The 17481-nt window shown below is 41.4% G+C and overlaps 1 protein-coding gene and 1 pseudogene across 3 annotated transcripts in view; one reads left to right on the top strand and one right to left on the bottom strand.

The window, feature by feature from the left end:
- Positions 1-17106, bottom strand: part of MRPL1 (mitochondrial ribosomal protein L1) — a 73500-nt gene extending 56394 nt beyond the window's left edge. The window contains exons 1-2 of one of the 3 annotated variants that reach the window (XM_055588879.1): positions 16950-17106; positions 6916-7027 (exon numbers count right to left, since the gene is read on the bottom strand). In XM_055588879.1, coding sequence (XP_055444854.1) covers positions 6916-7027; positions 16950-16965 — 128 coding nt within the window. In that variant the 5' untranslated portion in view covers positions 16966-17106. Of the gene's footprint in view, positions 1-6915; positions 7028-16476; positions 16776-16949 lie in introns of those variants that run through there. The other 2 variants (XM_055588880.1, XM_055588877.1) reach the window with 2 other exon arrangements.
- Positions 7349-7838, top strand: LOC129658017 (protein yippee-like 5; annotated as a pseudogene).
- Positions 17107-17481: the final 375 nt, after the last annotated feature.

Here is a 17481-nt window from a genome sequence, read left to right as displayed (position 1 = left end):
TCAGTCAAACTAACAGAACTAAAGAGAAAATGCCTAAGGCATATAACTATTAATGGAATGCAAATGTCTGGAATTCTTATTTCTCAGTGTAATCACATAAATAAATTCACGAACATCTCTGATGCTGGTTTAGTCATTAAACGAAATGCGTAAGTCCTGCTTACACTTACAGTGTAAAAACCGACAGAATAAAACCTCGTTGATACAAATAAAAGCTGGAAAGAGCATTAACAATAACAGGAGGACAGAATCACAACTTTTCTTGAACCCATCACAGAGCTGATGACGGCAGGGCAACCAAGTAGGTCTAAAATCTTCCCACACCCCCCACTCCACATGTGTACAGCCAGGAGGGTCTTGCCTAGAGCAGAGAATGAGAGGAAGGCACGTAAGAAGGAAGGTAAGGAGGCAGGTAAGAAGAAGAAGAAAAAAAACTCAGCTAAGCTTTTAGTGCTAGTGTGACAGTATAAACCCGAGAGATCCCGACACAAGGGAAGTTCACGCTCACCCGTCCTCAGACCTCCACCAGGTCCTGCTAGGAAAGACTGGAATAGGCCAGGAGATAGAGAGCCTCCTTCGAGGGTGCAGCACAGAGAAGAGCAGCCACTGCTGCCAGAAAGACAAGCAACCCTGAAGCCCTCGAGGGCAGGGGACCCAGCTTTCTGGGATCTACAGCCTGATGATCTGAGGTGGAGCTGACCTAATAGCAGAAATAAAGTGCACAACAAATGTAATGCACTTGAATCACCCTGCAACCAACCCCAAACGGTCGGTCCATGGAAAAACTCTCCCACGAAACCAGTCCCTGGTCCAAAAAGGTGGGGGACCGCCGCTCTAGGGCACAGCTAAATGAAAGAAAGGAAATGTGTAGGGAAATGAAAGAAGAAGAAAACACTAGAAAGAAGGAAAAATACTAAAACTTCTATCCTTAAGGGAGGGTAGCACACAGTCCTGATCGCGATACCCTCTACCGATAAAGCTCTGGAAGGGCCCAGACACTGTGGCACAAGGCCTTCAACATATGTAGGCCATGGGGGGAGAGGAGAGAAATATGGAGAAAATGATCCCCAAGGACCAGCAACACTGGGCCTGCTTAAGACAAAGGCTGGCTTTGGAAACTGAGAATCCCTTCCATACCTATCACCAGCCTAACAAGCACTGAGCAATAAACAACAGCAGTCTTCTACTAGGAGAGAAGCCAGAGTATGGAGAGCAGCCCCCTTCTGAGGCATAGCTGCACAGCCAAGGCTCAACACTGAGCATGGAACAGGAACTCTGAGCGGAAAAACCTTCCAGCAACCCAGCCTTCACCCTAAGCACAAGGTAACAGTCTGGAAATCTGATGCTGCTGCTGGTGGTAACCACAGCAACAACAAAACCAGTCTCCAGCTCAACTTCTGAGGGGATTGACACAACATTTGCCAGAAGACGTATGTCCTGTTCCAGTCATAAATACTATGTATTTTAGCCTCAACTATTCTACACAAAGTATCTAGCGGTCAATAAAAAATTCTGAGATGCAACCAAAGAAGCAAGGAAAAGAATCTATTGTCAAGAGAGAAGCAGAACCAGAGTCAGAGACATCACTGGCAAACCATGGAGAAGAGAGGAGATTCAGAGTGACAAGACAGAAGAGAGAAGCAAGTTCAAGCTCCTCTACCCTGTCTCAGATCCATGATAAAAAATTAGCCAGGAAAAAACTATTTTTTAGGATATTATAAAGCCAATAAATTAAAAACTAAAACCACAGCTAGGACTTTCCTGGTGGCTCAGTGGACAAGAATTCTTGCCCGCCAATGCAGGAAACATGACTTCAATCCTTGGTCTGAAAAGACTCCACATGCCACGGAGCAATAAAGCTGCGCACCACGACTGCTGAGCACACGTGCTGCAGCTGCTGAAGCCTGCGCACCGAGAGCCTGTGCTCCACAGAGAAGCCACACAACGTAAGGGAGAATGGTCTCCGCTCGCCACAATAAGTTTTCATAGTTGTTTTTGAATTAACAGTAAAAAAAACACATTTTTTTTAACACTTAACATTTTAACATTTTTTAACATGCATATTTCATATACTACAGTTTTTAGGTGAGGGAAAACTCTTTTAAAGTTGTACTGAAATAGAATATGGGGAAGACATAAAATGAAAAATTTCTATAAGATAAAAGAAAATAACATTTAAAGAAAAAATATTCTCAAAATAAGCTATGTTCCTAACAAACAAATACTTCCACAAAACAGAAAGAAAAAAGACAAACAGCTCAAAAGAAAAATGGGCAAAATGTACAAATCAGATATATAATGAAGAAACACAAATAAAGACTGACTATCTCCAGAGTTGTTACAAATTAGGGCACTTTCACTCACTACTAGGTAGGGATGTAAGTTGGTACAACCAATACTCTTTCAAATTCTCAACCAAAAAGAACCCACGTACTATTCAGACTCAAAGGAAGTCTCCTTTCTAGTAACATTTCTGCCTCCTCTTTCTTCATCCTGTATTCATGTCATTTACTTTCATGCCTCTGCACCACTGAAATACCTTTCTCACAATTTCCCTGCAAAATCCTATCTTTCAAGACTCAGCTCAAATACTTCCTGCCGTATTCTACTCTAGGAAGAATTAAATGACCTTTCATCTGTGAGCACATAGCACCTGGTCCATTCCTCCACTATAACAGTTAAAATACATTAAAGTTATAGTGCAGATATGTGCTAATTTATAAAGACCTCCTACTAATCACCAGCAAAAAGCTGGGAATAGGATATAAATAGAAAACTCACAGTAAAGCATAAATGGTTCTTAAACAGATAAAAAAAGACAAACAACCTCAAAAATAATAAAATAAAAATTAAAGCCATGATGTGACTATTTATTACCTATCAAATTGGCAAAATTCAAAAATTTTGATTACACTGTATACAGGACTTCTATGAAGGCAATTTGGTATTACCTATGAAAATTATAAATGCACATAACTTTTGATTCAATTCTATTTCTGAGTTCACACTACAAATATTCATAATACTTGGCAAGATCTATGTACATGACCCTTCAATGCAGGATCATTTATAATAGCAAAAGACATGTCTTTTGGAAAGATAAATGTATATCAATAGGGGAATGATTAAGTAAAATTATGGAACACAGACCCAATGAAATATTATACCCATGTTCACTGTAGCCATATATACAATAATCAAGACATGGAAACAATCTAAGAGTCCACTAATGGAAGGATACATAAAGAAAATGTCACACACACACACAGAGGAATATTATTCAGCCATAAAAAGAATGAAATCTTGCCATTTGTGAAACACAGATAGACCTTTCTCTTATATTAAGTGAACTAAGTCAGATAGAAAAACAAATACCATGTGATTTCACATATATGTATAACCTTAAAAGAAAAAAAAACAAACTTACAGATGCAGGAAACAGATTTCGGCTGCCAGAGCCAGGGCAGGGAATGGGGTATAAGTGAAACAGGTGAAGTGGTCAAAAGGTACAAACTTCCAGTCATAAAATAAGTCATGGGGATGTAATGTACAACATGGTGACTATAATTAATAATACTACAATGTAAAATTATATAACGTAATAATGGACTATAATGTAATAATACTATAATGTATATTTGAAAGTCGCTGAGAGTAAATCACAATAAACTGTGGAAAATTCTGAAAGAGATGGGAATACCAGACCACCTGATCTGCCTCTTGAGAAATCTGTATGCAGGTCAGGAAGCAACAGTCAGAACTGGACATGGAACAACAAACTGGTTCCAAATAGGAAAAGGAGTTCGTCAAGGCTGTATATTGTCACCCTGCTTATTTAACTTATATGCAGAGTACATCATGAGAAACGCTGGACTGGAAGAAACACAAGCTGGAATCAAGATTGCCAGGAGAAATATCAATAACCTCAGATATGCAGATGACACCACCCTTATGGCAGAAAGTGAAAACGAACTCAAAAGCCTCTTGATGAAAGTGAAAGTGGAGAGTGACAAAGTTGGCTTAAAGCTCAACATTCAGAAAACGAAGATCATGGCAACCAGTCCCACCACTTCATGGGAAATAGATGGGGAAACAGTGGAAACAGTGTCAGACTTTATTTTTCTGGGCTCCAAAATCACTACAGATGGTGATTGCAGCCATGAAATTAAAAGATGCTTACTCCTTGGAAGGAAAGTTATGACCAACCTAGATAGCATATTCAAAAGCAGAGACATTACTTTGCCAAAAAAGGTTCGTCTAGTCAAGGCTATGGTTTTTCCTGTGGTCATGTATGGATGTGAGAGTTGGACTGTGAAGAAGGCTGAGCACCGAAGAATTGATGCTTTTGAACTGTGGTGTTGGAGAAGACTCTTGAGAGTCCCTTGGACTGCAAGGAGATCCAACCAGTCCATTCTGAAGATCAGCCCTGGGATTTCTTTGGAAGGAATGATGCTAAAGCTGAAACTCCAGTACTTTGGCCACCTCATGCAAAGAGTTGATTCATTGGAAAAGACTCTGATGCTGGGAGGGATTGGGGGCAGGAGGAGAAGGGGACGACAGAGGATGAGATGGCTGGATAGCATCACTGACTCGATGGACGTGAGTCTGAGTGAACTCCGGGAGTTGGTGATGGACAGGGAGGCTTGGCGTGCTGCGATTCATAGGGTCACAAAGAGTCGGACGCGACTGAGCGACTGATCTGATCTGAGAGTAAATCTCTAAAGTTCTCATCACAAGGAAAAAAAATCTGTAACTCTGTATGGTGATGGATGGTAACTAGACTTCTTGTGGTGAGTATTTCCCAATACAGACAAACATTAAATCATTATGTCAAAAAGGAATGCATTTGAGTCAGTTTTGATGAGGTGGATGAACCTAGAACTTATTATACAGAGTGAAGTGAGTCAGAAAGAGAAAGATAAATATTGTATTCTATTGCATATATACAGAATCTAGAAAAATAATACTGAAGAATTTATTTACAGAACAGTAGTGGAGAAACATAGAGAACAGATTTATTGACATGGAGAGAGGGGAAGAGAGGGTGCTGCTGCTGCTGCGAAGTCACTTCAGTTGTGTCCGACTCTGTGTGACCCCATAGACAGCAGCCCACCAGGCTCTACCATCCCTGGGATTCTCCAGGCAAGAACACTGGAGTGGGTTGCCATTTCCTTCTCCAATGCATGAAAGTGAAAAGTGAAAGTGAAGTCACTCAGTCGTATCCGACTCTTAGCAACCCTATGGACTGCAGCCTACCAGGCTCCTCCATCCATAGGATTTTCCAGGCAAGAGGACTGGAGTGGGGTGCCATTATTACCTTCTCCGAGGAGAGGGTGAGATGTATGGAAAGAGTAACATGGAAACCTACATTACCACATGTAAAACAGATAGCCAACAGGAATGTGCTGTATGGCTCAGGAAACTCAAACAGGGGCTCTGTATCAACCTAGAGGGGTGGGAAGGGGAGGGAGATGGGAGGGAGGTTCAAAAGGGAGGAGATATATGTATACCAATTGCTGATTCATGTTGAGGTTTTACAGAAAACAACAAAATTCTGTAAAGCAATTATCCTTCAATAAAAAAATAAATAAAAAAAATCATTATGTCACATACCTGAAACTAACATAATTTTATATGTTGATTTTAATCTCAATTAAAAGAAAAATACTGAAAGCTCCATCTGAAACAATCTCCAGTTAGAAACAAGGAAGTAAGATGCACACAAGAAGTATAGTTAGATATGAAATTGCTTTCCTCTACTCACAATTCTGACACTAAATGTGTGGATATGTCCCTCACAACCTCCAGTTACCCAATACGAGCCAGACAGCTGGCAATTCAACACGGTTCTGACACCATCTATCTGGATGAAGCACCAGATGCACTAAGCTGGATGAGTTCGGCAACCCAGAAGCTCTCCAAACCCCACAGCTCTGGGATTTTTATGCAGGCTTCATCATGGAGGCATGATCAATTATGAATTCAATCTCTAGCCCCTCTCTCCTCCCTGGAGGATGGAAGGCAGGGCTGGAAGTTCCAAGCTTCTAATCTTAGCTTGGTCTTTATAGTGACCAGTCCCCCTTCAGGAGTCCACCAAGAGATGCCTGACTAGACAAAGAGACATGCCTATGACCTAGGAAATATTAAGGGTTTTAGGAGCTCTGTATCAGGAACTGGGCCAAAGGCCAGGTATTTTTGAAAACTGCTCTCCGAAGGCGATGGCACCCCACTCCAGTACTCTTGCCTGGAAAATCCATGGAAGGAGAAGCCTGGTGGGCTGCAGTCCATGCGGTCGCTAAAAGTCGGACACGACTGAGCGACTTCACTTTCACTTTTCACTTTCATGCATTGGAGAAGGAAATGGCAACCCACTCCAGTGTTCTTGCCTGGAATATCCCAGGGACGGTGGAGCCTGGTGGGCTGCCGTCTATGGGATCACACAGAGTCGGACACGACTGAAGCAACTTAGCAGCAGCAGCAGCACCCCTATGACTCAGGAGATCACAAGGATTTTAGGACCTGTGAGACAGGATTTGGTGACAGAGACCAATTTAAACACTTCTTATGTCACAAAATCCTAGCTCTGACACTTACTAGCTCTGTGACCCTGGGCAAGTTACAATAATCTACTGGTGCCTTGCTCTCCGCCTCTAAAAAAGTACATAATAACAATGGTTTCCTCAAAAAGTTGCTGTAGAGATTAAGTTAGTTATTGAATGTCAGTGTTCAACAATACATATGAAGTATTATTATAATTAGTCATATCTCTCCTTCAGAACTATCAGGCAAAGAAGCAGAGATGTTAAACTTTTACAACTATATGTCCTTGTACATCTTTAAGGAACCAAGCACAATGTTTTCTAATCAAAGACTGAAATGGTAGCAAACGAAATAACCAAGATATAAAATACTTACTTCGCAGCGGCTGCAAAATGTCTGTTGTGCACTGGAACGTATATGGAACAAGGATAAAGAGACGTCTGAGAAGTCACCGTGGCAAGACTACACCTTTGATGATGTATCAAGACTTAAAAGAAAAAAATATAAAATATTAATATTCATCATTACATTCATAGTTTTTACATTCTCCATGTTTTCTAAAACAAAAATATTCCAGATTTTGTGACTGTTAACCACAATCTTTAAAAAGTGTAAAAATGGAAACTGCTGTTCTTGAAATGAAAGCCAAGTAAACAAATCTAATTGAAGAACTGTGTCCTCATTTATTTTTAACTGAATCTAGTTTGGACTCAACAGAATATGTTAGCTCTATCTTTATGGATTATGTATATGTATCCTGAACTTTTCTTAAATTTTATTTATTTAATTTCACACAGATAGCCCCAGCTGAGAAGCGAAGAGCCGCAGGCGGCCGCCGACTTCACAGCCGCTCGAGGTTTTTAGAGCTTCAGCTATAAAAATGGGCAGGATTTTCCTTGATCATATCGGTGGTACCCGTCTGTTTTCCTGTGCAAACTGTGATACGATCCTGACCAACCGTTCAGAACTCATCTCTACTCGGTTCACAGGCGCCACTGGCAGAGCATTTCTTTTTAACAAGGTCGTTAACCTACAGTATAGTGAAGTTCAAGATCGGGTCATGCTCACTGGCCGCCATATGGTTCGAGATGTGAGCTGCAAAAACTGCAATAGCAAACTGGGATGGATCTATGAGTTTGCCCTGAAGACAGCCAGCGTTATAAGGAAGGTCGTGTGATCCTGGAACGCGCTCTAGTTCGAGAAAGTGAGGGCTTTGAGGAGCATGTACCATCTGATAACTCTTGAAGAAAAAGAGAGAAATCCATCTTTTCCCAGGTCTCCTTCACTGAAAACAAAAATCTACTTGCATACACAGTCACCTTAGCATCAGAGTCGGATTCATGAACTGCGGAATAAGAGGTTGTGAGAATCTATGATGGAACCTTCCTTTCTTTCCTTTTTTTTTTAATTTTCTATTTTCCATCCAACAGCAGTGTGTAGAGAGAATATTATGCAGATGCCATTTTTTTTTTCCCCTGTGTTTACATCTTGAGGCAGAATAGTCTATCTGCAGCTACATGGTGGGCTATGTGAGGAAAAAAATCTGGGCTATTAAGAGTGAAAAGTATTTTATGTCAATTTTGAAAGGAAAATGTGTCAAGAGCATGGTTTTTAAATTTATTTGGGCTTCATTTTAAGACTTTTTTTAAAAAACCCAGTTATTTCACTTGATTTGCTAGCTTCAGAGAAGAGATCCGAATTTGTGACCAGCGCTAAAGGTTCAGTGTTAGTATTGCTTGTGCTGGCCATTGTGCCATATTCTTGTTGGAGATGAACCGTAGCATCAGAGCCCATTCTTCCTTGTCAGTCTTGACCCAAAGATGTCACCATTCCTAGTTATTTGTCACCACATAATTGGTGTTGATTGGAAACTTTTCCTGATATGGGGCAGAACTGCTTGGTTGTCTTTTCCATGTAACTTAAGCATAGTAATATAAATAAAGTAATAGTTGGAAAAAAAAAAATAATTTCACACAGATAATGCATTCAAGTTGCCCAATTACTTCTGAAGGATAAGAACAAAGTAAAGGGAACTGCCTTACCAGAAGTTAAGACTTGGTATGAAGCTATGGTAATTAGGGCACTTTGATATTGGTACAAGCATAGAAAAACAGACTAATGAAACAATAAACAGCCCAGCAACAGACCTATGCACATATGGATATGGAAATATGGTAGAGATGTTATCGCAAATCACTGGGCAAAGAATGCAGTAAGTGGCGCTAAGACAAGTGATTATCAATAGGGAAAAGAGTGTATTTACATCCCTATCTCATACATTACACACACAATCAAATCTAGATGGACTAAGGACTTATATGTGAGTGGCAAAATTTAAAAGACTTCCAGAACACAGGAAAGTAATCTTTACAACCTTTGAGGAGGGAACAATTTCACAAACAAAACCCAAAAGCACTAAAAAGTGACTCTGTTAGTGTTAAGGACACTTGTTTATCTGGAGCCTATTATACAGAGTGAAGTAAGTCAGAAAGAAAAACACCAATACAGTATACTGACGCATATATATGGAATTTAGAAAGATGGTAACGATGATCCTATATATGAAACAGCAAAAGAGACACAGATGTAAATAACAGCCTTTGGGCTCTGTGTGAGAAGACGAGGGTGGGATGATTTGAGAGGATAGCACTGAAACATGTATATTATCATATGTGAAACAGATCGCCAGTCCAGGTTCGATGCATGAGACAGGGTGCTCAGGGCTGGTGCACTGGGATGACCGAGGGATGAGATGGGAAGGGAGGTGGGAGCGGGGGTTCAGGATGGGGAACACATGTATACCCAAGGCTGATTCATGTCAACGTATGGCAAAAACCACCACAATATTGCAAAGTAATTAGCCTTCAATTAAAATAAATAAATTTTTAAAAAAGAACATTTGTTTATCAAAAGATACTTGAAAATGAAAGACAAGCCAAAAACTGGGAGAATAGTAACACACACACTGGCCTAAGAATTAACACCCAGAATATGTAAGATCAACCCAACTGAAAAATAAACAAAAGAGATGAATCGATTTCTAACTGAAAAGGAAATACAAATGATGAATTATTATATGGAAAAATGTACACTCTCATTAGCAAGCAGGTAAATATTAATTCCAACCACAGTAAGATATCATTTTACAGCCCTGCTTAAGGAGTAGTCAGATGGCCCGTCACAGGTCTGTGTGCGTGCTCAGTCATATCCAACTCTTTGCAGCCCCGTGGACTATAGCTCCCCAGGCTCCTCTGTCCATGGGATTCTCCAGGAAAGAATACTGGAGTGGGTTGCCATTTCTTCCCTCCAGGGGATCTTCTCGACCCAGGGATCAAACACATGTCTCCTGCATCTCCTACACTGGCAGGTGGATTTTTGACCACTGAGCCACCTGGGAAGCCCACTCACTGTTCTACACCTTGCTTTTTCATGTAAAGGTATTAGATAGAGCCCATTTTCACACGCAGATATAGATATACACGCCTATTTATAAGAGATGTATATATATCTACACACATATATATAATCTCATGTATACCTTTCATAACGGTACATTCATATGTAAATATTACAGCAATAATTTCACATCACTTCATAAAGACTATGTTTTTAGAGCTGCAAAGTACGACACTGTGGGGTTGTATCATGATTTAACCAGTGACCAGCCATTAGGTCATTTACAATATTTTGCTATTATCAACAATCCTGCAGGGAATGAATGACCTTGTACAAACACCATTTTGCACACAAGTAAGTATTTTACAGGATAAATTTCAAGATGGAAATGTGCTGGGTCAAAAGATATGAGCATTTGCAATTCTGATAAATACTGCTCTCTGCAATAACAGTGCCATGCACACAGTCACCAACAATGAAAAGGCTACCTATTTCCATACACTCATGCCATCACAGTCTGTCACCAAATGTTTTGGTCTTTTGTCAATCTAGCAGAAGAAAGATGGTATACGGAGTTGTATTAATCTGCATTTTCCTTAAGAGTTAGGTTGAGTATGCTTTCATGTTTGATCATCTATATCTTCTGCTGAATTCACTTAAACTCCATTTTTTAAATTGGCACTCCACAACTAAGTTTTCATGTAAAATGACTGTTAAAATCCAGAATCTTAAAATCCATTCAACAGCTAAACTAAGTGCATGTAAACTAGAGACCTGTCTACACATCAAATGAATTTATTTCGTGAGTTACGCCTCCAAGTGCAGAGCGCTGTGCTTGCAAAGGAGCGCCCACGTCCTCACTGTGGTCTACCAGCCCCTATGTGAGCTTGTCCCTGCCTATCACTCCAAACCCCTCTCTAACCTCCTCACTCTGATCTTTCTTTCAGATCCCTGAATCCCTCCAGTCCCTCAGGTTAACTCCTGCCTTAGGGTCTTTACATTTAATGTGACATTTGACTGGGATGCACCAGCTCCAGATCCTGCCCTGGCCTTCCCCTCATTATTAGCTCAAATGGCATCCCATGCCTAACAACTCAATTTCATCTCTAATATCCCACAACAAAGCAACAAGTACAGGAAAACCACCTAAACTGTGAATTCTATGAGTGTATGGAAATGACATCTGAGACAGTCTAGGAGACCTGTTTATTACTGGGAATTCTTTGTGGCACAAAGGGCTTTAATTGGTAGGGGAAAAAAAGAGAAATAGACTAATGAGATCCAGTTCCTGCCCTTCAGAATCTCAAATTGTGTGGGCTATGCTGGTACGCAACTGTCTAGGAGGAGATCCCCCACATTTTTAAAGCCGGCTATCTTGAAAAATCACATATTGTAAGTGAAGGAAGAGCAATTATCCACTTACGATTTGGCAAACACTTCAAAAAAATAATTCTAACTGTATTAAGCAAAAACCCGACAACCTTGGCAGGATCCTCAAAATAATAATAATTCTCTTGCATCAATTGCAACCTGCTATAAAATAATCAACCACTACTTTCAAGAATCCCCAGTCATGACAACCAGAAATTAAAATTTTCAACAGGTATCAAACTGCCTCAGACTAAGGAAAAAACCAAATTACAAAAACACCACTACTTAAATAGCATTGTTGATTTTCCTGGTGGTTCTCCTGCCAATGCAGGAAACATGGGTTTGATCCCTGGGTCAGGAAGATCCCCTGCAGAAGGAAATGGCGATCCACTCTAGTATTCTTGCCTGGGAAATTCCATAGACAGAGGGGCCTGGCGGGCCCCAGTACATGGGGTTGGAAAAGAGCTGGACACGACTTAGTGACTGAACAACAGAGAAACAGCACTATTAGAACTTATCTGTATTTTCAATTCCTCTGTAATCAGTTTATCTATCTGTAGCGTTTTATTATATTCCTTTAATATATTTCTTTTCCTCTCAGCAGAAAACCTCACTTGCTACTTCAGAGAAAGCAGACGCTCTCCGAATTTCCTCCACTACTTATGAACCTAACTAAATCTGCATTCATTCTCAAAAGTCATCCCCACCCCTACCCCACAGCAGTAAGATGGAAATTAATCCATCACCTTTGCTAGCTGATTCTCTTACACAGGATACTGAAAGGTTAGAGATCCCCAGGACTTCTCAACCTAACTCTATAATCCTTGTTTTCCCCAAGAGATCTCCTTCATCTAGTCCTTGCCTTCCCACCATAAGCACCAGTGCAGGCCACCATCATCTACTACATCAAACACTGCAACAGACTTCAAACTATTCTGTCTTTGGCCCTCTTCATTTCTTTTCCTCCTCCTACCAAGAGGGATGACTTAAAAATGAAATCACATATCCTTACAACACTTGGATGTTTCTTCAAATAAAGTAAAGACTTAACAAGGTCCTCCGTGAGCTACCTCTAACCTATCTAGGCAGCTTCATCTAACACCACTCTCTTAGGCTTTCTGCACTTCAAGTACACTGCCTCCTTTGAGTTACTTGAACACACCGTGTTTTCTACAACCTTCAGACTTTCAAACATAATCTTCCCTCCTTCTGTGACATTCTCGTCTACTACTTTGCACTCCCCACTTCCCAAAGCTAATTCATAACTATCGAGTGATCTTTCAGGGACTCTACTTAAGCTATTCCTTCAGAAAAGTCTTCCCTAAAGGCTCAGAATCAACTAAGGTTTCTCACATGCACTCTTACAACTTGTACTTTTCCTTCACAGCACTTAGGACATCTATAATTATGGAAAGAACAATCCAGTTAATGTCTGCTTCTCAATAGATAAGCACCATGGCCAAAGAATGTATATAACTTGTTCACTATTGTGTTCCTAACACAAAACCCAGTGTTTTTGCAAATGAAAACACAAGAAATATCTCTTTAACGAAAGAAGGAAATGTGAGCTAATGAGAGCAAAACCTGGATTCAAATTACTTTAAGCATTATTCATTCAGTTCAGTTCAGTCGCTCAATCGTGTCTGACTCTTTGTGACACCGTGAACTGCAGCACATCAGGCCTCCCTGGCCATCACCAACTCCCAGCGTTTACCCAAGCTCATGTCCATTGAGTGCGTGATGCCATCTAACCATCTCATCCTCTGTCGTCCCCTTCTCCCCCTGCCTTCAATCTTTCCCAACATCAGGGTCTTTTCAAATGAGTCAGCTCTTCGCATGAGGTAGCCAAAGTACTGGAGTTTCAGCTTCAACATCAGTCCTTCCAATGAACACCAAGGACTGATTTCCTTTAGGATGGAATGGTTAAATCTCCTTGCAGTCCAAGGGACTTTCAAGAGTCTTCTCCAACACCACAGTTCAAAAGCATCAATTCTTCAGCACTCAGCTTTCTTTATAATCCAACTCTCACATCCATACATGACCACAGGAAAAGCCATAGCCTTGACTAGGTGGACCTTTGTTGACAAAGTAATGTCTCTGCTTTTGAATATGCTATCTAGGTTGGTCATAACTTTCCTTCCAAGGAGTAAGCGTCTTTTAATTTCATGGCTGTAATCACCATCTGCAGTGATTTGGGAGCCCAAAAAAATAAAGTCCGACACTGTTTACCCATCTATTTGCCAGGAAGTGATGGGACCAGATGCCATGATCTTAGTTTTCTGAATGTTGACTTTTAAGCCAACTTTTTCCCTCTCCTCTTTTACTTTCATCAAGAGACTCTTTAGTTCTTCACTTTCTGCCATAAGGGTGGTGTCATCTGCATATCTGAGGTTATTAATATTTCTCCCAGCAATCTTGATTCCAGCTTGTGTTTCCTGCAACCCACCGTTTCTCATGATGTACTCCGCATATAAGTTAAATAAGCAGGGTGACAATATGCAGCCTTGACGAACTCCTTTTCCTATTTGGAACCAGTCTGTTGTTCCATGTCCAGTTCTAACTGTTGCTTCCTGACCTGCATACAGGTTTCTCAAGAGGCAGGTCAGGTGGTCTGATATTCCCATCTCTTTCAAAATTTTCCACAGTTTATTGTGATCCACACAGTCAAAGGCTTTGGCATAGTCAATAAAGAAGAAATAGATGTTTTTCTGGAACTCTCTTGCTTTTTCAATGATCCAGCAAATGTTGGCAATTTGATCTCTAGTCCCTCTGCCTTTTCTAAAACTAGCTTGAATTTACAACGTATGCAAGAGGAGTGGCATTTTGTTGAAGATCCATGTATTCATTCATCATTTATTGGACAATAATTATGCCAATGAAACAATGTGCTATCCCTGCTTTAAGTATTTCATAAACAAAACGAACAAAACCCTTTTGCTCATGGAGCTTACATGATAGTAAGGAGAAGCAATACTAATAAACATAATATGGCAGCAGTAATGGGAAACCCTGAGGCTTCCCTAGTGGCTCAGACAGTAAAGAATCTGCCTGCAATACAGGAGACCTGAGTTCAATCGCTGGGTCAGGAAGATCTCCTGAAGAAGGGAATGATTACCCACTCCAGTATTCTTGCCTGGAGAATCCCATGGACAGAGGAGCCTGGCAGGCTACAGTCCATGGGGTCACAAAGAGTGGAGACAAATGAGCAAGTCTTTCACTTTTGCACTTCAGTGGGAAACCCTCTGGGTAAAAGGAATTGAGAATCAAGGGGAAAGTTAGTTGTAATTTTAAATAAGAAGGTTAAGGTAGGCCCCTTTAAAAAGGTAACATTTGAGCAAAGGCTTGAAACAATTGAGAAAGTCAGTAATGCAAATACCTAGAAAAAGTGTTCCAGGCCCATTCCACTTGAGAGAAAAAGTCCTCCCAACAAAGGAATGTTTTTGGTGTGTTTATGGAACAAAAAAGCTGCTGTGAGTACAATGAGTAAAGAAGAGAAAAAAGAGCTCAGGGTGCTAAACTGGGTGAGTGGAGGGAGGAGAAGGCAGGCACCAAATGACGTGGAAGACCCTAGGTCGGTGCTGTCAAACAGAGGTATAATGTAAGCCACAGGAATAATTTTTTAATAGCCACAATTTTTAAAAGGGTAAAAAACCCACAAAAATGAAGTTAATTAATAATAAAAATTAACATATTTTATTACAACCAATAGCCAAAATATTATTTCAACGTTTTTAATATAAAAAAATTATTGAGATATTTTACCTCTTTTGGTACCACATCCTCAAAATCTAACACGTTTAACACACTCATTCGGATTAGCCACATTTAAAGTGCTCAATCACGGATAACAAAATGGACAGCACAGCTAATGGTTATTCTAAAGACTTAAGACTTAGAAAAATGGGGAGGTTTTGAGAATTCTGATCATAGGAGCAATGTGATTTGATTTATGTTCTTAAAGAACCAATCTGACTACTTGTTGAGGGTAGATTGTAGAGAAATCTAAGTCAGGGGTGACAATGGCCTGCAAGGTCGTTTCAGTGAAGTAGTGAGAAGAAGCCAGATTCTGGATTTATTTTGAGAGTAAAACCAAAAGGATCTGCCAACTACTTAATGTGAAGTGTGAGGAAAAAGAGCGGGAGTCAAGAATATTCTGAGGTTTTGTGTCTGGGCAACTTAAAGGATGAAGTTACCATCAAATGAGATGGGTAAGACTCCAGGTCATGACAATGAGTTTGATTCTAGTTAGATGCTGATTAGATATACAATTGGAGATCTAGAATAGAGAGTAGTTTAGAAATCTACAGTTCAAGTACTTATTGTAGATAATTTTGAGAACCATTAAGATACAGACAATAGTCAAACCACACAACTTGGACGAGATCACCAAAGGAGTGAATTCAGATACAAAGACATGAGGTTGAAGGATGGAGAATCCTGGCTCCTGAGGCATTCCAAGGTAAGAGATTGGAAATAGGAAGACGAACCAGCAAAGTAATGTGACAAACGACAAGTGAGATAAAAAGGAAATTAAGAGAGTAAGGCATCCTGAGAGCCATGAGAAGAATACGTGGCAAGGAGAGAATGATAACCTTTGATTCTAACTCCTTTCCTCCCCCGTCCCCGCAGCCCACATCTCCAGCATCGGAGACAAAACTGTGTCTCTGACTCCTTCCCTACGGCGGCTGGAAGGATGTCCATCTACAACCCCCTCCCACTCCAGTCCTAGGGTGGACAGCTCCAGAAAGGAGTGAAAACCTCTATGAGGTAGCTTTTGAGTAGCAACGACCCTGTGGAGAACTTAGAGCCAAGAAAAAGTAGAGGTTTATCAAGCCCCCTGGGTTCCCTGGTAGCTCAGAGGTTAAAGCGTCTGCCTCCAATGCGGGAGTCCTGGGTTCGATCCCTGGGTTGGGAAGATCCCCTGGAGAAGGGAATGGCAACCCACTCCAGTATTCATACCTGGAGAATCCCACGGACGGAGGAGCCTGGTGGGCTACGGTCCACGGGGTCGCAAAGAGTCGGACACGACTGAGCGAGCGACCTAATAGACTTATCAAGCCCCCAGTGCAGACCCCGCACGTTGGAGTGTCCGGCTTGCACTGCGCAGCCACAGAAGACCCCGCGCCAGAACTATTTTTCCCCGCAAGCCCAGCTGACCCTCTGTTTTACCTCTACCGAAGCATCTTACGGCCGCCGCCATGTTAACCACTCCGGATTGTGTTGACGAAATTGGTCCCACGCTTCAACGTGAAAGAAATTTACAAAGGGTTCCCATCCGGAAATGGCGGAGGGGGAAGGGATTCGAAAGCGCAAGAGGAAAGGGGCGGGAACCAAAGTAGACTTTCGAGCCGACAAGAAGGGGGGCAGGGGAGGGCGGACAGCAGGGTGCCCCGTGGCGATGTTCTCGTCAGTCCTTCGTGCTGCGTAGGGGCCTGTGTTCGTGGTTCCGGTTCGACGGTTCAACCTCCTTCAGGGAAAATCTGCCCTTCCTGGAAAGTGCGGTCCTGTTGGCGATGCTCCAACTATTTTATTCCTTTTTACTTAATTTATTTGATTCTACAAGCGTACTTAGAACGATCATTTTAATAAATTGTGAGAGTACCCAGGAGAATACGAAAAGCAGAAAATCTGGAGAATCTCACCAACTCTCAGCACCATATTTCCAGCCTTGTAAAGACTTTTTAAAAATTAGCCAGGCTGTGTCCCACTCACTGACAAATTCTTTTTCACTCATCGCAGGATCAGCGTGTTTTTAAGGTAATCTGAACATTAAGCAACTTTCCATGTTCCCCCTGCTGACAAACCATGCCGTTAGGCTCAATCGACTAACAGGACGACAAATTTATATAACACTTCTAGCTTTAAAATGGCAGACCCAAGCCCTACGCACAGGTTATTCTGACTGGGGGCGGGGGCGGGGGCGGGGGCGGGGGGTGGGGTAGGAAATCAGCATCCTTTCCATTACGTCACAGCTGACGGTGTGGCTTATCTAAAACAAATCTGATCACGAATTGTAACACTTTCCAGTTTAAATAAAACCCTCTCACGACTACCTCGAGCTCCCTTCTGGCGTCCGCCTACCTCCCTGGCTTTAAAGCCCTGCCAACAGCCCACCCGCCGACCCCGACTCCGACCCCCACCCCCACCCCCGTACACATACCTGGTTTCTCACTT

Source organism: Bubalus kerabau, chromosome 7, assembly GCF_029407905.1.
Source record: "Bubalus kerabau isolate K-KA32 ecotype Philippines breed swamp buffalo chromosome 7, PCC_UOA_SB_1v2, whole genome shotgun sequence".
NCBI lineage: Eukaryota > Metazoa > Chordata > Mammalia > Artiodactyla > Bovidae > Bubalus > Bubalus kerabau.
This window is presented reverse-complemented; position numbering and strand designations above follow the sequence as displayed.